The sequence below is a fragment of the Fusarium musae genome, chromosome 4, assembly GCF_019915245.1.
Source record: "Fusarium musae strain F31 chromosome 4, whole genome shotgun sequence".
Lineage (NCBI taxonomy): Eukaryota > Fungi > Ascomycota > Sordariomycetes > Hypocreales > Nectriaceae > Fusarium > Fusarium musae.
The window spans coordinates 3,211,627-3,233,804 of record NC_058390.1 but is presented as its reverse complement, the minus strand read 5'-3'; the positions used below and the strand labels follow the sequence as shown (position 1 = coordinate 3,233,804).

General features: G+C 48.6%; 10 protein-coding genes and 1 non-coding gene across 11 annotated transcripts; 3 read left to right on the top strand and 8 right to left on the bottom strand.

Annotated features, from left to right (window-relative positions):
• Positions 1 to 733: 733 nt before the first annotated feature.
• J7337_005914 (uncharacterized protein) lies at positions 734 to 1,399 on the top strand (the record flags this gene model as incomplete). Its single annotated transcript, XM_044823585.1, has 2 exons — positions 734 to 868; positions 926 to 1,399. The coding sequence occupies 2 exons, from the start codon at positions 734 to 736 to the stop codon at positions 1,397 to 1,399; spliced, it is 609 nt and encodes a 202-aa protein (XP_044682076.1).
• A 622-nt stretch (positions 1,400 to 2,021) lies between these two features.
• On the bottom strand, positions 2,022 to 3,207 carry GLE2 (RNA export factor gle2; the record flags this gene model as incomplete). The annotated part of the gene is made up of 3 exons (XM_044823584.1): positions 2,022 to 2,379; positions 2,435 to 2,886; positions 2,941 to 3,207. 3 exons carry the CDS (start codon positions 3,205 to 3,207, stop codon positions 2,022 to 2,024), a joined length of 1,077 nt encoding a protein of 358 aa, XP_044682075.1.
• Positions 3,208 to 4,768: 1,561 nt separating this feature from the next.
• On the bottom strand, positions 4,769 to 5,857 carry J7337_005912 (uncharacterized protein; the record flags this gene model as incomplete). The annotated part of the gene is made up of 2 exons (XM_044823583.1): positions 4,769 to 5,596; positions 5,648 to 5,857. The coding sequence occupies 2 exons, from the start codon at positions 5,855 to 5,857 to the stop codon at positions 4,769 to 4,771; spliced, it is 1,038 nt and encodes a 345-aa protein (XP_044682074.1).
• A 624-nt stretch (positions 5,858 to 6,481) lies between these two features.
• J7337_005911 lies at positions 6,482 to 6,571 on the bottom strand. The gene has a single exon. It is a non-coding gene; the product is annotated as a tRNA-Ala (tRNA).
• A 185-nt stretch (positions 6,572 to 6,756) lies between these two features.
• J7337_005910 (uncharacterized protein) lies at positions 6,757 to 7,798 on the bottom strand (the record flags this gene model as incomplete). The annotated part of the gene is made up of 2 exons (XM_044823582.1): positions 6,757 to 7,288; positions 7,347 to 7,798. The coding sequence occupies 2 exons, from the start codon at positions 7,796 to 7,798 to the stop codon at positions 6,757 to 6,759; spliced, it is 984 nt and encodes a 327-aa protein (XP_044682073.1).
• A 1,001-nt stretch (positions 7,799 to 8,799) lies between these two features.
• On the bottom strand, positions 8,800 to 9,972 carry J7337_005909 (uncharacterized protein; the record flags this gene model as incomplete). Its single annotated transcript, XM_044823581.1, has 3 exons — positions 8,800 to 9,153; positions 9,206 to 9,504; positions 9,555 to 9,972. 3 exons carry the CDS (start codon positions 9,970 to 9,972, stop codon positions 8,800 to 8,802), a joined length of 1,071 nt encoding a protein of 356 aa, XP_044682072.1.
• Positions 9,973 to 12,731: 2,759 nt separating this feature from the next.
• On the top strand, positions 12,732 to 13,207 carry J7337_005908 (uncharacterized protein; the record flags this gene model as incomplete). Its single annotated transcript, XM_044823580.1, has 2 exons — positions 12,732 to 12,792; positions 12,849 to 13,207. The coding sequence occupies 2 exons, from the start codon at positions 12,732 to 12,734 to the stop codon at positions 13,205 to 13,207; spliced, it is 420 nt and encodes a 139-aa protein (XP_044682071.1).
• Positions 13,208 to 13,676: 469 nt separating this feature from the next.
• Positions 13,677 to 14,728, bottom strand: J7337_005907 (uncharacterized protein; the record flags this gene model as incomplete). Its single annotated transcript, XM_044823579.1, has 2 exons — positions 13,677 to 14,047; positions 14,227 to 14,728. 2 exons carry the CDS (start codon positions 14,726 to 14,728, stop codon positions 13,677 to 13,679), a joined length of 873 nt encoding a protein of 290 aa, XP_044682070.1.
• A 1,380-nt stretch (positions 14,729 to 16,108) lies between these two features.
• J7337_005906 (uncharacterized protein) lies at positions 16,109 to 17,431 on the top strand (the record flags this gene model as incomplete). Its single annotated transcript, XM_044823578.1, has 1 exon — positions 16,109 to 17,431. The coding sequence occupies one exon, from the start codon at positions 16,109 to 16,111 to the stop codon at positions 17,429 to 17,431; it is 1,323 nt and encodes a 440-aa protein (XP_044682069.1).
• A 484-nt stretch (positions 17,432 to 17,915) lies between these two features.
• On the bottom strand, positions 17,916 to 19,583 carry J7337_005905 (uncharacterized protein; the record flags this gene model as incomplete). Its single annotated transcript, XM_044823577.1, has 1 exon — positions 17,916 to 19,583. One exon carries the CDS (start codon positions 19,581 to 19,583, stop codon positions 17,916 to 17,918), a length of 1,668 nt encoding a protein of 555 aa, XP_044682068.1.
• An 861-nt stretch (positions 19,584 to 20,444) lies between these two features.
• On the bottom strand, positions 20,445 to 21,561 carry J7337_005904 (uncharacterized protein; the record flags this gene model as incomplete). Its single annotated transcript, XM_044823576.1, has 2 exons — positions 20,445 to 21,161; positions 21,217 to 21,561. 2 exons carry the CDS (start codon positions 21,559 to 21,561, stop codon positions 20,445 to 20,447), a joined length of 1,062 nt encoding a protein of 353 aa, XP_044682067.1.
• Between the last annotated feature and the right edge of the window lie 617 nt (positions 21,562 to 22,178).

Below are 22,178 nucleotides of genomic sequence, written 5' to 3'. Positions count from 1 at the left end.
GAGGTTTCTGATACCGTGATGTTTCGCAGCGAAAATAGTTGTTTGAAAGTTCAAATTGTTATAGTAGAATGGGTCTGCTGCAGGTTGAGAGCTGTTTGACACAACCCAGTACTGTACCTGCTCTCCACACTCCATTACTTTTAGCGGGATCAATGCTGTAGTCGCTAAAATAAGGTGAGCTAACAGGGCGGGATCGGTACCGTACCTTCCAGGTTCCAAGGATGAGGTGTGGAGGCTGTGAGTGACTCTTTCCTCAACCCCGTTGCTGTTGTTGTTTCTCTTGCGGTTGCTGTTGCTCATTCCATGGATCCCCAGATCACACGGGCCTCCCGGACAAGCATCCGCGCTTGCTTCACCTTGAGGTCAAGCTACCAGAAGCTCCCTCCCGCCTTCCCCCTCCTCTAGCTTATCTTGCCTTACCTGCCAGGTGTCTCAGTCACAGGTACTTGGAATACATACATAAACCCTCCTTCCCTCCCTCCAATTGAACCATCCAATTGCTTCCACTTATACCTGTGCCTGCCTGTATCATCTATCCATTGCATCCGTGGACCCTCCACTCTTCTCATCGCCTGATTAGACTTGGTCACCACTATCCGTACACTACCTTGCCTTACCAACCACTCCATCAGATCCATACTACTACGCCAACGTATAAGTAGCTGGACACCGCCAACACCTTGCTACCACCACAACAAACCTTTGCCATCTTGTCACATCCAACTCTATCACAATGCCTAGAATCACCGCTCCCGTCTCAAAGCTCACTCGCTCTCTGGCCGAGTCTCAGCGCCATGCCGGTATCGCTCTCATGCCCAAGTATGCCGAGCTCCTTGGAGCTTCTTCAGAGCAGTCTCAGCACTCTGAGGTGAGTTTCTTCTCTTCCAATTAGTCATTTCAGCTCTGGTACTAACAATACTTCCAGTCCCGTGGTCTAAAGACTACCCACCGCCCTACTCCTCAGCCATCTCTTTCTGGTCGCCGAAGGCCATTGATGCAGAGCTTCCATTCCTCAACACCTTCTCGTGCTCCTGTCAACCATGTCGACAGCACAGTCTTGCCCAAGATTCACGCTACCCCCAACTTCAACGAGCCTCTCCCTCGTATGCCTCTTCTCCCTGACAACTATGGCGCCTACCACAGCTCAATGTCCGATGCCGCCGACTTGTATAGCAAGCGGCCCGTCATCTTTGCTGTCGACCCTGATGTCGTCGTTCCTGGTGCTCCCATGGCTACTATGGATGCCGTGAACATGGACAGCGTCGACGTCAAGTTTGTTCATGAGCAGCCTGCTCAGGAGACAAAGCCAGACGACTCTGACAGAAGTACCTTTCTCAAAGACGTCTTCGGCGGAATGATCCAGGATATTCTTCCTGGACGCACGCTCAGCAAAAACTAAGAATCAAGTGAAAATACGAAAGGGACGATAAGGCGGGGTCTGGTTATGCCAGCTACTCATAAAGAGAGCTGATGATATATTAAGCGTTTTAATCTGTTTATGCGAAGCAAGGTGCGGTTGCATCAATTAATGGCCCGCTACAAGAGGCTCCTGTGGCTAAGAACCATCCTTTTTTTTTATACATCGATACACAATGATAAAGTGAAAGCCCAGGTGGCAGACTGGAATCAATACCAATCCTTTGCTATCCTTGCAACTCAAGCTTTATAACTGGTGAATAATGGCTGCCAGATCGTCAACGTATTTGTCCGCAAGCTTATGGGCTCATCTCACTGCGTTGCCATATGATGACATTTGTGAAGCTGAATGCCATTGGATACTATGCCAGGTTTGTGTTGATGTTTTATTGCATCTATGGTATCATCTCTCGTAAAACACCACCACCTGGATTGCCTTGCTCTTTTTGGTCCAAACTCAACATTCCATCCTTTTTGGCCCTTTCCTATCAATCTTGGAGTCTTCACCAATTGTGGTACAGTACATAATCGCAACTAACTATTAATCGACCAACGAAATCCATTCCCTCCTCTCCAGCCCGTCCTCTTGATATTCGTGTGATCCTTTATCGCTTCTTGAGTGATGGCCTGGGCTTGCACTCGTCCTGGTTGACAGGGTGCAACATCACCTTGATAGGGTAGTTCTGAGTATTGTGCTGGTAGCCCTTGGCCCAGTCGTAGCCTACAGCGTAGGCGAAGATGGAACCATTTTTGTTGAAGGTTGTGGAAGTGATGCTGCCACCAACATTAGGGTAGCCCTTGAGACGGTGCTTGGCGTCCTTGTCCCAGAAGTGGAATGTGCCATCGGAACCAGCAGTGCTGAATGTGCCATGAACGGGGTGGAAAGAAATATCGTTGACGGCATAGACATTTGTGACGCTGTTGGCGGGGGGGTCGCGATGACACTTGAAAGAGAAGTTGGAGCTGCAATATGTTAGTCTAAGCATGTCAAGAAAGGCAGATCCGAGAGGCTTCTTACCTGGAGTCCTTATCTTCGACGTATTGGATAGCGCAACGACCCTCGATACTACCGATAGCAAAACCAGCAGAGTCAGTAAAGCAACTAACCACCCTGGTCTGCCACTTGAGAGGGCTCTGCAGGGTTTTATAGAATTTGGTAGGGTTCTTGAGATCAATAACATTGATGTATCGATCGGCGGTGCCGACAACGCAGAGATTATCGCGGACGTCCATCGTATAAACTCGCTCCTGGCATTGTACGGTTGCCGCAGGTCCCTGTTGTCTAAGATCCCAGTACTTGATCGTCTTATCCCACGAGCCCGAGACCACCATGGGGTTACCATCGTTCATGAAAAATCGACATGTTCGCACTGGCTGGTCGTGTGTGCCAATAACGGCGTCCTGCTGGGAGGCAAGATCGCAGACCTTGACATTCTTGTCAGCGCCAGCAGAGGCGACTTTTGTTCCATCCTAGAAACCTAGTCAGTTGCCATTTCGTTTCGCTCGATCATTATATCTTCGTACCTTGGAGAAGTCGCAGTTCAACACAGGTTGGCTGTGCTCGTAGGCGTGTCGGCCCTGACTCTGGCCATTGGCAGCAATCTCGTAAATGCGAACCTTGTTATCCCAACTGGAGATGGCGAGGAAGTCAGGCCCGTTTGGCGCAGGGGAGAAGGAAAGGTCGGAGATGGTATCAGTAGGGGGGTCTGAGAGTGCGACGTCTTGCTTAAGGTCACCGACGGTGTTGCTTGTCGTTGATGCAGCTGAAGCACCGCCAAAAAGGGTCGACATGATCGCGGTGTGCCGAAGGAGAGAAAGTTGAAAGCCAGTCGGTGGCCCTTTTTCTGTCTTTTTGGCTTTGGGATCCCGCTCCTGAGACTCAGAAACTTGGTGGCTTATGAGCGAAGCTTCCAACTGGCCACGCGACTAATCTCAGATGAAAAACAGATCTTTAAAGAATTGATGTTTGCACTGCTGAAACTGGTTGCGCCGTGAGCTTTGTATTGAGAATGAATAAACAGGCACGAAGGCAGTGACCCAGCCTTCTCAACGCGAAGTTCGGATTGGCCAACCCGCGTCGGACAAAAAAAGGCAGCAAGCTAAGGTACAGCCACACCTGGGAGCTCTGATTCATGGCGCCACACTTCAGCCCCATTTCGTGCATAAAAATTCAACTTGAGCTGGTTACGATTTTTCTTTCTTCTTTCTTCTCTTCATCCGCGCCCCTCGCTCAAAAAATCGCCATTCGAAGCTTACAAACAGAGACATTGCGATTTATCGCAGCGTCTCGCATTCTTTCTGGCTTTGGGAGAAAGTCCCCGGACATCTTCGTTTCGACGGAGCTTGCGGAAACGCGCCGCCATAGAAGCACAGCGGCTGACTTCTGCACCCAGGCCCGCGCCCTGCACCGGCCCTGCCCTCCGTCACATCAATTTGTTAAAGGCTCTGAATCGCGTTCTCTGCCGCTCTCGGCCCCCTTGGATGAAGATATGAGTCCGCTGCCGAGAGATTGGTGTGTTTCGAGACAGACGAGTCGTCTGGCAAGTTGATGGTTGGCAGACGCTTGGTGCTCGCGCGTGTGGTATCGGGTCGCTGAGGATTTTTGTCGAGATTGATAGGTATGCGATTGCTCGGCGAAAGCTGGGTTACTCGATGGGGCTCATTCTTGATGCGAGGGGCCGGCATCCCGTTGACCTTTGGGTGACGGTCTTTTCCTTTTTTACACTCTAAACTTCGCTGGAAGTACCCCTCTTTGGAAGAGACCTGAACTTGGATGAGATGGGTTGAAGTTTTTATGATGATGACCAAACATAGAGTCAAGCACCGAGTCAGAAAATCTGACGTTGTGGACCACCAAATTATGTCAACTGAAAAACTTCAAACTTCTCGTTTAGGTAACGCATGTTGATGCCAAGATAGATAGTAGCTGCAACTTTGACTGTTGACGTGTCGATGTGATATTGAACTTGGTCCAAGTTGCGAGACGCCTTCTGTTCAACGTAGCCCGCCTACCATGCTTTCTCATGGATGATTTGCAAAGAAGTCTACTCGAAAATCTTGCATTCTCCTTCCGTATCTTCGACTGAACAAGGTATTGAAGCTGGTATAACGGGCGGAGAGATATTTTATGATCTTCTGGTCTACGTCTTTAGCCTTCGACCCAGTCTTCAGGCGTCATATATTCATTAAAGGTGCCTACCGATGAAGCACTCCAGATACTATCCCGATTCCCTCTAGCTCTGACCATCCTTCTATACAACCCCGATATCTAAGGATAGGTTACTGCCGGCCTATATGTTATAATTCTATATGTCCAACTTTGTCTAATCTGCCACATTCTATCTCACTTGTTTTAGGGTGTGAACTTGCCAAGAGCGCCTTCTTTGCCTCCATCAAACAAGTCGTGCAAGTTATCGAGCTCCTGGAAGTGCTTTGCATACTCCATACCCTTACGTCGCTGCGCCTCAACACGTCGCCAATTCCATTCTCCAGGGACATCCAAGTCCACATCTGAGACATCAGCAGAAAGATCACCGAGTTGCTGTTCACCAGATGTCCAACCTCCGGGTCGCTCAGGTAGCAGGCCAGAAGCGCCGCCGAGCATGATAGCTGGGTTCACAGTAAAGCGACCCAGCTTGAAAACGTACTTGCTTATGGCCGTAGCATAGATCTTCTTCTCCCATCCACCAGCAGCATCTTGAGGGCCTCGCGCAGAAACTTTGTTGAACGTGGGGTCAAGCCATGATGTTGGCTTAGCAGCTCCTTTGGGAATGTAATGTGTCACGATGTATAACCACTTGCGGTCCCAGCATAGAATGCGACTCCACATCTCGAAGCTTTTATACGCAGGGATCTCGCGCTTGAAGCTGCACTCGACAGCGCCAAGTATGATGCTCATCTGGCCCTTGATGGGCTGATCGGTCTTGGGGTCTAGGACAATCTTGGTCTTGCTGTTTTGGGCGAGTGTGACGTAGGATGCGCGGCAGAGATATGTAACAAGGTGAGATCGTGAGACGTCGAGATCGGCAAAATAGGTCGAATTGGACTTGTGGAAGTTGTAGTCAATCTCGAGAAGAGGCGCGTGGGTGGTAGAGATCATGGGTTTGAAGAGGGCTTCGGGTCCAAGATTAGGCGATTTGCGCCAGAAGGTATGGTAGAAGATCACATAGAAGACTCGGTACTATAGAGTGTCAGGGTGTTATAAAGGCCAGGAGAGACCATCGAGACTTACAGTCCAAGCAAAGGGCATGCTCTTCCAGTTGAACACAACAAACAGCAGCAACAGGATTCGCGACGTGCGGCCAGGTCCTGTAAGGAAAGCCTTGACCAGAGGACCCCAATTGACTCGATAGGCAGCATATCCAGCAGAACCTAGAGCGAGAGGCATAATGACAGGCACCACATGGGAAAGCCCAAACATTTTCTTACTTGCACCGGCCATGGTGAGTTGATTGTGGTGTTTGCGACAACCCTGAGGGACTGGAAGAATGGGATTCACCCGGTATTTATCTCAACCGAACGCGGTTAATTAAAAGTGCAACAGGACTTGCCAATCAAGGAAGCTTGTGACGAACGCCGAGGATGCCGTAGGTATTAGTGAGTGTACAAGGCCCTAAAGTTAGTTGCCCCCTTGAAAAGTTCAAAGCTCTATTGTGATATGCCACTATCGATTAGGAATTGAAGGAGCCGAGGCACGGGAGTTTGGTGGGAACGCGACTCGGCCGAGTTGTGTAAGCGATGAAAATGTCGGGAAAGTTAAGCACAAGTAGATTATCCTACAAGAGAACGGGAGCGTTATAGCATTATACTGGCTTCCTTGCGGCATTGCAATATGACGCCGTGAGCATTCAGCATGCAAGATACTGCAAGATATAGAACATGACAGCGACTTTATCCATACCATACATCACACGTCAGCTTACCGCATAGTAAGAAGCAGGATTACTATCAGAAGCACTCGTCTCGAATAGCATCACAACAGGCACCTCTACAATTAAACTGACAAAAAGATGAAGTTGCTTGAATTGCAAAAAGAGGATATGTAGTGGAATCTAACCACCTGCAATGGACGAACAGGGAATCGAACCCTGGACCACTCCCAGATTATTCGGTCGAATTATGCTAAGGGAGTATTATACCACTAAACCATTCGCCCGGTTATTTGATATTAGCTCAATCGAAAATTTGAGTCTATGAGGCTGAGAAGCGCGCGTCAAATGCTAAGATAGGTATGAACAACATCGATATTGCAAGATCACCCAATTCAAAGTTGGTTTGTCCACTGATTCTGATCATCATGTTTGAAGTTTATACTCTTCTTTAATCTAAACTTTTAACTGCTTATAGCGACTTCTCAACCTCCTCAACTGCATCAATCACCCCCTTCCACTTCGCCCACTCAGCATCACCACCAGGAATACCACCCACGAGCGGCAACCTCGTACCGTCTGTATCCCCAAAGCCTCTCAGTCTGCTAATAGCATCCTTGATACCCACAGTACCAAACTTGACCACAAGCTCCTCCATTGAGCTAACCTTGAACTGCAGCAGTCTTCGCTCCTGGATCTCAGCATCTGTAGGCTGGGTCTTGGACGACAGCTCGAAGAGTCGCACCAGTGACTTGGGGAAGAATCCCGCTGAGCCATCAATGGCGCCGGCAAAGCCAATTGAGATAACAGGTAGGAGCTGTTGTCCGAGGCCTGTGAAACAGTGGAAGTGGGTGTGATCGATGGATGGGTTGGAAGCAACCTGCGCGGCTACCGAGACATCTCCATGAGAGAGCTTGCAGCCGACAATGTTAGGGTGCTTTGCAAGTATGGCATATGTCGAAGGTGCAACTTTGACGTTGTTCGAGACTCCGGGGTAATGGTAGCTGAGCAATCTGGTTAGTCCGGCCGGGGTTTTGGTATAATTGGGCCGAGACGACTTACATCATGACAGGAATGGGACTTTGGTCAGCAACGGCAGTAAACCATTGGATAATACCCTCTTGTGTAACTGCACCGGCATTGTACCCAGGAACGAGGCACAATCCCCATTGGGAACCCGACTTTTGAGCATCCTTGAGTTGTTCAACAGTCTCTTCGACGCTGTTTGTTGCTGTGCCCGCAATGATGGGATAATCCTTGAAACCCTCCTTCTCAAGACCAGCCTTGATACCACTGAGAATGGCGTGGCGATCTCTAGGGTGAATATGAACAGCTTCTCCTGTGCTACCGAGGACTACTAGGCCCTTGATTCCATTCTTGGCCAGGAAGACTGAATGAGCGACCTGTGTTTCAATATCGATGGGTGGGGTAATAGCGTTGTAGTTGGCAGTCTTCTTGGAAGCGAAGAACGTGGGAACGGGCACGTAGATACCCTTGGGTGGAGGAGCAGACATTTTTGGTGGCAGTGAATTCTATGTCACAAATGAATTGAGAAGAACAGAGGAATTATCAACTCGAGAGGGGTTCGCTGAGGACATTGTTTATTATAGGCACGCATTTGCCGTCATGCAACCCAACCCTCGGTTCTTCGGGGTAAGTTACAGCGAAACTATAGTCTTGAAGTTGGGGAAAGGCAACGGTTCGGCCTATCGAGACAGAAATATGGTAACACCCGCCGAGATCGGTGGAAACCTTCCCCCCAATATGGAAACAGTGGAAAGCAACGGGATAGTTTCCGGCTCGGTCGATAGAATCATGAAGTGGTTGTGAGTTTGTTGTGTGTTTGCTCTAGCCAATGGTTGTACATGGAAAGGAAGCCTACTTACATATACTGGCTTCTGAACATCCCAGCAAACAGACCTCAAAGTGTTTATGAATCAGATCGAACTCCCGATATCTTGTTTGAATATTAGTTTTCGGCTGCTACTATTTAGGTAACTACGGGTACTCTGAACATTATAGCATGCCCAATAGTCCCAGATGCTAAAGCGGAACTAACCTATAGCCACACGAGATATTCGGTCGATATTCCTTCTTCAGAGGACGGAATACCAGCATTGCAAGAAACTGGTAATTGAAGAAGGATTTTCAAGTCTATTCTGATCAAATGTATATCTTTTGATGAAATCTAGTCCTACTTACCAAACAACCGCGTTGCAGTCCCATAGTCTAGGTAGTTCAAGATATCACATAAACAATATATCTAGCTCGCCTGCCATTTTCATAAATCGAATTAAATTGTATATCTAAACTTCCCTTTTATTGCGTTATTTTCATTGAATCGTTCTCACATACTCCATGCCTGGGCGTGACCCTCTATCCTTGGTCTTCAGAAGTTTGCCAGCCATACATAATTCCTTTTACGTGATACACATGTCTATGCAATCCCAGCCACGATTCTAGTCGGGCGGTCATTTTGATTCCCTTCATGGTATCTGTTCTCACGATTTCATACTCATGAGCGGATGACATGGGTACCCTCAGCGGGTTCAAGCACCATCCATTGGCACGGTAGATCCTTCTTCTCGTTGTGTTCTCTCAGCTTAGCGATGATCTTGGCGGCGATAGCCTCGAAGTTGTGCGTGGCAAGAGCCAGAATGGTAGGACCGGCGCCAGATAGACAGACACCGAGGAAGCCTTCGTCAGTCTTTGGGGACATTGTCTCGACAATCTCGGTCAGACCAGGGATGAGAGTCTGGCGGTAGGGTTGGTGAATCTTGTCTTGCATGGCAAGATGGATGAGCTCGGGATCGGGGGGGGACTGGCCCAGGGCGACGGGCAGAAGGGCAATTCTCTGCAGGTTGAAGACCTAAGGCCGTGGATTAGCTTCATCATAACCAGAATCTCGGGGTTTGGCATACCACATCGGGACGAGTGTAGTTCGCAGGTAGCACTCCTCGTGCAGCATGTGTAGCAACCTGGAAATCGGGGATGATAGCAACAGCCTTGATCTCCTTGGCCCATGGGAACTTGATATGGTGACCAATTCCGTTGGGAGGGTTCGGCGGCTTCTTACCAGTGTCCTCCCCTCCCGCCGGCGCAGGTAGAACTTCGCTAAGCGGAATTTCGGTTCGGGCAACGTCTTCGGGAGTCAAGGGCTTGAGATATGTTCCGACGAAACCTCCGTAGAGGGCAGCTCCGACATTGTCAGGATGTCTCTCTGGAATTGAGGTTAGCGTGTAACCGAGTCGATCGGAGGGTTGATTTTACCAATCATGAGACAGTAGTCGAATAGTCGGTCATTGTCGAGGTGCTTTAATCCTCCAACTTCCTTGCCCAGAGCAACACCAGCAACAACAGCGGCACCTGAGCTACCAAGGCCACGACCTAGAGGAATAGGGTTCTTGACATGCACGTGGGTCTCAACAGGGAACGCCCTCTGGTCGTTGCAGCGCAGGACATAGAGCGCTACACGTGTGATAAGGTTGACCTGGGGGTCAAGGCTAATCTCATCCTCGCCCTCTCCTTCGTAGGTGATCTTGCAGTTGAGTGGGTGCTCGGACTTTGTCTTTGACCGATCAATGGTTACGTGAAGCTCAAGGTAGACGGACAGAGCAAGGCCAATGACATCAAAGCCGGGGCCGATGTTTGCGCTGGAGCTGGGGGTCTTGATGATGAATGATTCCATGACTGCTGCTGCTTTTGCTTGCTTACTGTGGTGTATGCCGAAGTTCGGAACTGGAGCTTGTTACTTGGAGGAAAGTTTTGAGACAAGATACCCAGCGAGGAGAGGAGGGTCTAACGGCGCGAAGCAAAAGCAAATCGGGGTTAGTACAACTCCAACACCTTTTTCCTGACTTCTCACGGCAGAGGAATTCGAATTGCAGATTCAAGAATGAAATGTCACATCAGAGGAAGTCTGGCCGATAGTGGAATTTGTCTATTACTGTGACTGACATGATGGTCAAAATCTCCCCGATGACGGAGCTCTCCACCACATGAGCAAAAAAACATGCGGTTTGGACGCCCTAGGTCTTGTTACTGAAAATTTGCTTCAAATATCAGCAGAGTGAATGGCATTTGGCGGGGTAAAATACTCTGGCTCTTCAGTTCAGAACTGTTGCGGCGGGGTTCTCTACACATCTATTGGTCGATAAGAGAGTTAGTTTACTGAAGGGATTCAGTATGATTGCTACATATGGACATTGAATGATCTGAGCTGCGCTGGGATCCAACGTCGGAGTGGTTTGCTTCGGGCTATCGGGTTATATGTCTGATGGTGATAATCTTATCTGAGCCATTATGCATAAGGAATATGTATGTTTGTTGCCATGACGGAGGTTTTCGATGCGAGAAGAGCCACTGTTTTAATCCTTGGCTTCCTTGGCTTCCTTTGTGAGGCTCAGTTTGATCCTCTATATCTGACGTTAACGGATACGATGTTGCACCGTTGTCTCTGCCCAACGCATTGTTTGTGACCTGTATGTTTGTGGGACTCAGCTTGCTTAGTAGAGATACAAGTTTCTTGAAGATTGTAGAAATCCGTCACCTGTGTATGCATTGCTTGGCTTTAGTAAGTCCGCTGCTGTGCAAACCGGCACACCCAGTCTAAGTCAAATTGACGATTCCATCTCTAGGCGATTTGTTTCTCATGATCCGACATTCTAACTAAAGTGATATGCACTATTAGTAAATGGGGTCAACTGTCTCATGGAGCTATTCAATAAATGACACATTCCCGGCCTTTAGCATTTCGATGGTGTTTTCGGTGAACAAGCAAGTGACCAACCGGCTATGCCGACAGCCCACTGAGGTACCTTACTCAGAGGCTTCCAGAACATCCAAGCTCCATATCCCAAAATAGCACAGAACCTCGATTAGCATCTCACCACCATGATGTCAATGCCAATAGTGCATCACGGGTCCTCACGTCGGATTCACTTTTCGGGTACGAGCAGGACAGGACCAGATAGATCCTGGATTCCGTCCCGTAACTGCACCAGTACCGGAAATTCCGGCACTTGAGCAAAGAATGGATCCTTGAGGTCTTTTTGTCCAGCAAGATCGCTGAGCCCATGACGTTCAAATTCTCGTGTTCTCTCGATGCTCCGTGGGATCATCCATGTTGCTAAAACTCCCATTTGCAGAGTTTTTATCATCGATCCACAATCCGATGTTCTTGGCCTGGTGTTTTTGCTGTTTTCACGATGCAATACAACGTCAATAGCTCAGACCACACTGTCAATTAATTCCTCTTTGGGCTTCCAGTTATTGACGGTTTCTTTGATGCGTCGACAGCGCAGGGAGGAATACGAGCAAGACTAGTCTGAGATAGACAGGCAGGACCCTTGAGATCAGTCATGCTTGTTGAAAAAGACGTGACTAGTCGTGAACAGACGATGCAGCTATTCGGCGGTGAGGTCATGGGGTCACCGGCTCGGCACGTTGATCGGACGAGGTGAATCCTAATCCGTGACACTAATTATTCAACATTGAAGCTTCAACAGTAATAAAGTATTACCAAATTAAGGCTAAAGATATGACCGGCCATTCCGCAACAAGGTCATCATGATAGCCTCAGTGTACTGTAGCCTTACTATGATATTACAGATCTTAGTGAGCCTGAGCCTGAGCCTCTTCGACGCGCTGGAGCTACGTTACGTCGTGCTGTTCACAGGACGACACTAGCTTCAAGCTGAGCTCAAGAATACGAGATATTCCTCACCAAAAACAACCTAACGTTACCCCACAATGCCCCAAAATGGGGACCATGACCAGCAGAAATCAACCCCTACACCCCTGTACGACGGGAAATATTCTGGATCTTAGGTTCTGGGCCTGTCTATAGTCAACTCAACTGTAATGCGAGCAACCTTTCCGCGCCCACGCCATGTCCTACCTTTAGGCTCTATCTTAGGTTCTGTATCCGCCCCTCGAAATAGCATACGGCGTGGCCTAGCCTTGCTCTGGCATCCGTTGCTAAAGCCAATTTTGGCAGCGATGGCACCGGGAGACGGTCGATACGAATGGAGCTTGGGTAGCTTGGGTAGCTTGGGTATATTCTCGGCCGGGATGTGATAGTCCATCTGCCATTCAATGCCAGCTATGACGCTATATGGAGACAATCTAGGCTTGTCCAGCCTCCAGCCTTCCCGGTGGTGTTCTCGATTTGGCTGTGGAGAGGCTGATCATCCGAGGGCCGTGATGGGTAACGTTAGATGCATGGCTCGTTCGTTCGATTTCTTAGAGATCGTTGTGAGAACTCAAGTATAAGAAGAGCCCTCAGTCTCGTCCAGATTCCTATTCTTCTCTTGTATCATCACTCTCAACAACAACAATCAACCACTCTCACCCTCTTCGAGCTTCCAGCCAAACACTCTTCAACACCACCACCACCACTACTTTCCTCTTCACTTACACACAAGCAACCCAACAACAACCGTCAACATGAAGCTGTCCGGTGTCCTCTCTGCTCTTGCTCTTACCTCCGCCGTCTCGGCCACCACTGGTGAGTCTATCCACACTATTCTCTGATGCATCTTGACTCACTAACAATTCTTTCAGTCTCCTACGACACTGGCTACGATGACAAGTCTCGCCCCATGACCGCTGTCTCTTGCTCTGATGGCAAGAACGGTCTCATCACCAAGTATGGCTGGAAGACTCAGGGCAACGTCCCTACAAAGTACGTCGGTGGTGTCAACATCATCGAGGGCTGGAACTCTGCCAACTGTGGTGGCTGCTACCGCCTCGAGTACAAGGGCAAGAAGATCAACGTCCTTGCTATCGACCACGCTGCCTCTGGCTTCAACATTGGCCTTGATGCCATGAACGCCCTCACAAACGGCCAGGCTGTCAAGCTCGGCCGCATCAACGCCCAGGTCTACCACGCCAAGCCTTCCGACTGCGGTCTCAAGAACTAAACGGCGCAACTCTACGATTTTATGAGATGCATATGAAGCTTTCTGGATAGCGGACATTCTTATTCTTTCCCTCCTTAGAACTATGGGTTTAATACTTGGCATTGGTTGGCGTTTAGACTGCGATCTTACACATAATCTACCTAGATACTACACTACACATGAATGAACATAGAGCTTAATTGCTTCCACTTTAATTTTATTCTTTGCAATGCTATGGGGTGAAGTGACTGAATGATAATTCGAGACCCTAACCATGTAGTCATGCGGTTTGCTCCTTTTGGTCAGACTTCCTGGAGATAATACAGCTTGAAGAACCCGATTGACAAGCCGTTACTCCCATCAAAAAGTAGCACGTTAAGTTAGCCGTCCTACAATAGCTCATTTTGTACATGTGAGATTGTTATCGTCCAACCCCCCTTCTGTTTCGGCAGCCTTTCTGTTTCGTACCAACTGAGCCTGACATCGACTTTTATTCCCACTCCCTAAGCGAGGGAGGGGTCTCAGCACCCTCAGACGAGGAAGGCGAGGAAGACGATGATTCGTCGTGGTCGTCCCAGTTGTGTGATGAAATTTCATTGATATCAGATGGAGGGTCAGATAGAGGAGATGATGGAGTGTCGGTCGAAAAAGACGATGGAGGCTCAGATAAAGGAGATGAGGCACCCGTCGGTGGGCTCCTCATGTTGGTCGAGTTTGTGTTTGACGGCTCTTCGTTACTGAGACTGTTGCCATTTGTGATATTGACATAGTCGGATGTTGGCATTCGGTTGGATGTGATCTGCTCTACGAGTTTAGGATCTGCAGCAAGTTCGTTGAAATGGATTCCACCTTCTTCCTGTTCTTCAAAAAAAGTTAGTATATAAGTACTAATAGATCCGCAAGAGTTAAGGGGTATCGTGAAGATCGAGAACAGTCAGGAAAAAGACAGGTGAGTTGAATGGCACTTTCTCTGAGGACTTCTGATTCTCCAGTACTGAGAGCCTCTTCTTTATTTTCACAGGGAGAGGAGGAGTACATACCGCTTGGCGAGTTTCCAATCCATAAAGCGCACTCGAGAATTTCGACGCGAGCCACGAATTCCTCATACCCGAGGCCTTGTTCTAGTCCGCCACGAGGTATCCGAATTTGTTCTGGAGCCTTCAGGACAATCGTGACTTCTTTTCCACCGGCGACTGACTCGATAAAGTCTATGAAGTCGTCTATCAACCCTCTCTCACCCTTGAACACGACACATTTCTGTTCGGGGCAGTATCCTATGAAATTCTCCGCAAAGGTGTCTGATACCTTGGTGATGTGCAGGTCGACCGCTGCTTCAGTCTCAGGGCAGCGCGAAATCAAGGCAACAACCTCGGATGATGGAAGCAGATATGTTGACGAGGGACGGGGTGCGTCTTCGCGAAAATCTGAGGATATGAGATATGATTTGTAGGCCGGCTCGAGGATGGCAGCTCTTTTTTCCCTAAAATCAGAGAGATCCCCTGCCAGCATGACATCCAGGCTGTCCTCAAAAATCGCACCCATTTTGAATTATGGTAAAGCAATGGGTATGCTAGGGAAGAGAGGGATCGTGCAGGTAGTCACTTATAAGAAGCCCGGGAATTTATTGCAGAGTTTGAGGCAGCAAAGAGTGACACTGCCATGTACCTGTCAAGGGCTGCCCGGCAATCGAAGGAAGGCAAGGAGAGAACAATAAACAGAACAAACGGAAGGAGCAGGTTCTCTGAGAATCATTAAATTATCCTGCCTGCCTTATCATAAACATCCTTCATCTTGTAAAGAATATCCTAAGTTTTGCAAAAATCATCAAGTGTATGTGTAATGGCGTTGAGTTATCTCTATTTTCCTGCATGACAAGTTGCCGGGGGCCAGGACAGAGACAAGATCAAGAAAGAGTCTCTTATCCTAGGTAGGCATCTATTTTGCAAATCAGGTAACTCACCTCTCCATGCAACTATCTACATCTAATGTCAATTTGTACATACTATAGATAGGTAGACTCGTTTGTATCGGACACGGACCGCACAAGAACACAACATTGATGTCCCCATGCGCTGTGGCTCATACATCAAGGACTCGATTTGAAGAAAAGGGGTAAAACGAAGCAATCATATAGTATCAGACTCTTTCTTATGTTTCATGTGAGTTCTTAAATGATTACCATTGAGTATATATTATCCACCCTATCATAGGAAATACAATGTCCCTTTCATGCATATTCCAAAGACAAAGCATTGTCAGAATAATTCAAAGTGACAAGTCAAGGTAAAAGAAAGGCGGATACTTGCAATAAACAAGCTTCAAAAGGCGCCTTTCGTTGCACAGTCTGCTGTTTGTATTCTGGTAGCCGTAGGGAACGGAGGGCATAGACAATTCCTTGTAGTCACTGACAAACACTCGATACGTCCGACTAATGTTAGCATCCGTTTGGATCCTTGCATGGATATAAAATAGCAGCATATGCACATTATTAAGGTTTATATGTGTTTTACAAGACTCTAATCAGTCTTTTCATAGGCTAGCTCAGCTCACAAGTTGCATTCTAGCGTCTGTTAGGTAGTTACAACTTACAAGTACAGACTTACAGAATTCTTGATATGCAGTCTCGATCTGCAGACACCCAATCAGATTAGCATTGTTCCCGGGATGTCCAAGCGAATCCGAGTTGATTGCACTGTATCCGAAGTTATTGGTGACGTGACGTGGGGTAATCCTAAGTTAGTCCGTCATCAGGTCGTACAGTCGTACTCCTTATAAACAACGCCTTGCAGAAACCCGACTCTCCAAAATGCCACTCCAACCTGTTTTCTCTCTCTCTCTCTCTCTCTCTGTCTCTCTCTCTGTTTTCGTTTTGGCCGCAATCAAACAAACAATTTTCGAGACTGAGTAACGGCCTCGCTAAACATGCAGGATCTTCCAAACGAGCTCGTCGCTCACATCCTCAGCTTCCTTGACTCCGAATCTGATCTACAAAGGCGCATTTACCTTGATCCTGCGAAACTCACCAGGCCGGTATCATCTGGTCCACATACACCCCTCAAGAATGCTTCTTTGGTATGTCGTCTCTGGAGAAGCTCTGTCATAAAAATACTCTTTCGTTACGTCGTTTGGCCGTTTTGGCGATTTAACAAGCCAGTCGCACAAGACATTGCATCACAAATTGAGGTCCTGGACTTCATCCAAAGAAAGAACCTATCATCCTCCGTTGATCACTTCACTATCCTGGTCGATACTCCTCTCGGATCAGGCCAGAATCGATATCCCGATGGCCAATTCTGGGGTATACTGCCTCCTGTATCTCGTCAGCCGGAGACGCCCATGTCTTGGAATTTGTTATGGTCTGTTCTGAATCAAGAGGACCGAGACGCCGAGGGTAGTGACACAAGGACTGAGGAAGACAGAGCGCAGTGTTATTGGGACAACAACTGGCTTTGGCATACTATCTTTGATGTCGTTGATCCCTTGAGAATCACCATGATCAGCTCAGTAGACGTTCTCGCTTCACTCTTGAGCCGAACTGTCGATTTGACGAATTACTGGGCTTTCAACAGCGGCTACTATGTTCTATCATTATCACGACCATCCCGAAGTATGGCAGAGTCTAAAAAAGTGCAGGTTCTGCCTTCTCACATTCCGGGGCCAACGAACCGCATCCCCTGTGACTTGTTCCATATCAGAGACTGGAGCTCAGTCCTCGTCAATGAGGGATCCTTCGCCCCAGTCTATTCAACCTATGAATTCTTTAACTACTCGGCAGCCACCCTTCTTCCTGCAATCTTTGACGCATCGGATCCTTCTTTTGACACTCTATGTGCAAACCTTCATTCATTATCCTACATCGCCACGTTCCCCCTTTCTCAGCATATTACTGACCATCTCATCCCTAATTGCCCACCCGTGGAGCATCTCTTTGTACAGCTGATGCCCAAGAGTCGTGACTTCTGGGAGAGCAGTAGTCTTTCACACGTGATTCTTTCCGACTTGTGGCTTGAGTGCGACACGTCGTACGCATTGCTTGTGCGTCAGATGCTGCAACCTGTTCCTCAACCGGGCTGGCAGAAATTGAAGGTGTTCGAGACGGGTGACAAGCCCGCAGAAGGAGTATGGAAGATGAATACTTACGATGGCCATATCAATGGATCGAATGGGTGGAGAGAAGAAAGCGAGGGTGTTTTTGTCAAGGGTGATATTCAAAACACCGATGAACAAATTATGATGGAAGAATAATAGTCATGCGACCAGAAGGTTGGCAGAGGTCATCTCTATGATTAAGAGGGCAGCATCTTATGATACCTAAGCTTACGGGACATGGAACAATTCTATGATTGCCTTGCACATTCATTAGCACTGTTGAGATATTGCCCAAATTCCAACAAGCCCATGAATCTGGGTTCCAACTCAGCTACAAAGAAAGGGATTCAAAAGATAGAATAATGTCGCGGATGACTTTGATCATCATTTTTCTACACGATGCTCTATGTTGGTAGAATATGAAATCTATCACTCATCCACGACTATGCTGGTCCAAATAGCAAGTTCCTTTGTGAATCTTCAGCCTCCCAGGCTTCTTGTAGATGAACCCTAAATCCAGACACAAACGCCTCTAAATTCAAAAAGCAGCCGGTCGAGTCTGTACATGATAGACACGCCGCCATAACCTAGTTCCAAGCCGTTCCATTAAACCCAAAACGCCATGTCGAATACACAAAGTCTAATCTTCGTCACTGTCGATGTCGCCATCCTTGTCGCTGTCCGAAAAGTCTGGGACAGGCTCCCTCGCTGCATGCTCCTTCATCTCGCGATACGTGCTCCAAGTCAAACCCAAGAATGCGACAATGATCATGGCGCCTCCGACAATGGCGGCAAAGCTCAGAGGCTCTCCGGTGATCATCCAATCCACAATGGCCACAATGAAGATGGTGAGCAATGCAGCCACCGATGACAGGACGGGCGAAGTCAGCGAGATAAGAACGAGGAATGAACCGCTGAAAGTGGCATTGGAAAGCACCGCGAGGAGAATGAGCCAGCACGTGGAAGCAGCTGGAATCTCGAACTTTTCAATGTTGAGCCAGTCGAGAATCGGGAGAGGAAGCCAGAGCACAGTGAGAGTGAAGAGCCCAATCAGAGAACCGAAGGTGTTGGCAAAGATCATACCCCTACCAGGCGAACAGCCTTCGGGTGGGCAAGCATAGCGCTTGTACAAGACCTCGTACAGACCATACAAGACTGAGCCGACACCAATGACGAGATTGCCAAGGAATCGGTTTCCGGCCTCAATACTCTCGCCTCCCTCCTTGGTGTCACCATAAGCAACGACGAGAACACCGCCAATGGCGATCAGAACAGCTACCGACTTGTCGAGTCGAAGAGGCTCGCGAAGAAGTGGAACGGAAAATACGTATGCGAAGAAGGCGGAGCAATTGTAAATGGCCGTCAGATCCGATGGCGTTGTCAGACTAACGGCAATGTACCAACTCAAACCAGCGACGGTCAGTGAGCAGGTAATGATGGCAGTGAATCGAACAAAATAGCGAATGGGCCTCGCGCGATGCTGAATCGATATATGAAATACATCCAAGGTCTGCTTTTCGATCATGATGGCGGTGGTGCGTAATTGCTGCTTATGTCGCTTCCAGAATACTGGCCAGGGTACATCGCGCTTCTGGAAGCGCAAAATAAGGAGCTGAACTGGCCATAACACGATCCAAGAACCGTGGGTGAGGTACATCATACAATAAGCCTTGTCCCAGCCAAGGTCGTGTTGGATGTATGCGCTCAGTTCTGTCTGGACGCAGAATGCGATCAGACTGATGATGAGGAAGAATCCTGCGTACGTGTACCTCTTCTTGGTCGAATCTTCGGCGGCAGCGGCAGCAGTTTGAGGGCTTCGACTGCGCATTGTTGATCGTCGACTGAGACTTGGTCTTCCCATTGATTCTCTGGGATGATATGGGAGATCGTCTTCGCTGGACCCCCTTGACCCCTTTGGCCCATCACTAGGAGGCGAGTAACCAGCGCGGCCGCGCTCTGGGTCATCTTCCTTGTAAAGGAGAGGAGTTCCAGATTTACCATCGCCATGACGATGGTAATTAGGACGGCGAAGGTCATTGGGATCCATATTGTCCAATTCCAGCCACTCGCTGTCACTATGAATCTTTGTATTCTTAGGATCGTGGCGCTTCGTGTCAAGATCGGAAGCGTCGCTCGGATGGTCGGCGGTGCCACGGGCGCCAACAACGTTTGGTCTGGCAGTCGAAGATGGGCCTGGTTCGCATGTGGTATCGTCGCTAGATGATGTTGAAGAATCCGAGTCTGTAGACGATCGATTGTGACCTTGCAGAAGGCGGACTTCTTGGTCACTGGTATCACGCCGAGGCATGAAGGGAGAGGGAAGGGAAGGGGTACTTTACATAAAGATATGAGAAAAACAACCACGACAAAATTACGAATACAATAGGCGAGGGGTGCGATAAAGGAGTGAAACGGCTTAGCTGATTTTGGGGCAGCACCGGGTTTGGTCTTTTTGGCAAATCGAGGCGTGGTATTGGATCCGTGGTATGTAAAGGTGGTGTTGAAAAACAGCCATGGATGGTCCGGGGCGGAGACAAGCGGGTCTCGAGACCCCGATTTTGCAGGGGGCTTACTCCGCTGTAGCGCAGGGGACCAACAGCGCGGGGAGTTGTAATGGCACGGGGCAGGGGGTTCGTCATTGTTGAACCTGGAATCCACTGGAGAACAGGGCTAAGCACCAAATGTTAAGCCATGGGGCGATTTTTTAGGTAGAATCATGGCCGCTGGTAGGAGAGTTTGTTGCTAGCGACTCATTGAGGTTATCGCGGTTACAGGTGAAAGGTTACGACGAGTAAGTTACCGTTAACCGTTGAAAGTCTTCACTCCCAACTGAGATTAAACTCTGCTCCCACGTGCGGGAATAAGCTTATGCGTGGTACAAAAGGACATTCCTACTCTGTTACCTACAACAGGTTTTGACCTGTCTCTTGGATCTCTCTGTAAGATCCGATTGCATGAGATGCTACTTTACTCTTATGTTGTCCTGCAAACAAATGACGCCTTCGGTCTTGTGCCCTCTGTATTCTCTCCACGCGCCCCCAAACCCAAGACAACCTTTGTGAGCGGTATCACCGTGCCACCAACAGAAATGAATGACAGCACGTGAGTTTATATTCAGGTTTCTAGGTGGTCTATGCCAAGCTCTGTATTACTTCTGCCTATTGCTATTTTACTTGGCCGACGCACCAAACAGAGCCTCTTGCACATCATATGTGTACTCCAAATCCCCGTGCCAGTAGTTGGCTGTATCTGCCTTGGAATACAGCCACGCCTGGTCAAGTGCCTTTACCACCTCGTCGGGCAGAGGTCCCTTTTCAACAAGCTCAAGATTCTGCTCGAGCTGCTGGATGTTGGACATACCAATGATAATTCCATCGTTGCCATTTGTGACCTTTAGTCCGGAGTGGTGGATTATCCATCGCAATGCTGTCTCAAGCATGCTCAGTCCGTTCTTCTCGGTAGCTTCCTCGATAGCCTTCAGAGCCTTGAATGTGCTCTCTCTGAAGTATCGCTGACGATAGGCGGTACCAATCTTGCTTTGATCAGAGAAACGGCCGCTCTCGGGCTTGATGTCCATGGACTTGATCTTGCCAGAAAGGAGGCCACCAGCGATTGGGTTATACACGACGATGTCGAGGCCGTATCTCCTGCATGCCACAAAGAGCTCTGCCTCGATAGAACGGGTGAGACAGTTGTACATGCCCTGGTAGACCGTGGGCCGGACCCAGTTGTTGTACTTGCAAATCATGACAACTTCTGCGACCTCGTACGCGGTGAAGTTGCTGATACCGAACTTGACAAACTTTCCATCCTTGTGTAGCTTGTTGATAGCCTCGAGGGTTTCTTGGAAAGGAGTGCCGCGGTCAGGGCGATGGAGGTAGAGCAGCTAATGGGCGTGTTAGTGCATGATGCAACTAAGCTTATCGGGACATGCCACTTACATCGATGCAGTCAGTTCCCAGCTCCTTCAGACTGGTCTCCACCGACTGGATGACCTTGTCGTATGTGTTCTCGCCAGGCTGGGCGGGATACTTGACCTTTGTGTCCACAGTAAGTCCTCTCTCTTTCCAGTTGGTCTGCGAGCCAGTCCAGCCCTCCTGTTTGCCGCCAACATAGATGCGAGCAGTGTCGACTTCGTTGTAGCCCTTGCTTTGAAAGAGGTCAAGAGCCTTGTTGTAAGTTTCAGAGTCAAAGATACGCGCGTCGAGCTGTTCACTACCAGGGGGTCCAAAGGTCATTAGACCCAGGATAACACGAGGCTTAACGTTCTGGGTTACGAGAGGCATTGCGACGGTTGATGGTGTCTGTTGGTGTTTAAATTTGATTCAAGACTACAAGTCAATGGAAGTTGGAGTGGTCAAGCTCTTTATAGTTCCTCGGAAAGGATTTGTTTCGGAGATGTGACTCTTAAACTCCAGCTCTTTATTTTCGTTCCTTTCCGCGACCTACGCTCATCATAGCACCCCACCAACGTCTGCGGCTTCGGGCGGGGTACGATTTCGGTAGATAGTAGGCAGTTACAGCCAAATGAGCGCCATGAGAGTCTATTAATCGGATCATCATCCGAGACATTTATTTACTGGCTAGGGACGGCATTGGTGGATTAATAATACTGTACATGCGTTTCAGCCTTTGTTGACCAACGATCACGATGCCATGATAACGAAAGGAGTTGAAGCTCCTGTAAGCTACTCATCAGGGTTAGCTTCATGACGTAGATCCACGGTTGCGCTTTGGTCCAGGGCTTCATCGGACTTACGCCCGGGTAGAACTATATGTCCATTGAACTGACCAGAACAACAGAACGTTTATCTTCATAAAGTCTGGGTCACAGTTAAATCTAGGGTCCCATCATCTGAATTACAGTGACTCGCTGGGTATCCCAGCATGTGCTGGTGGCACC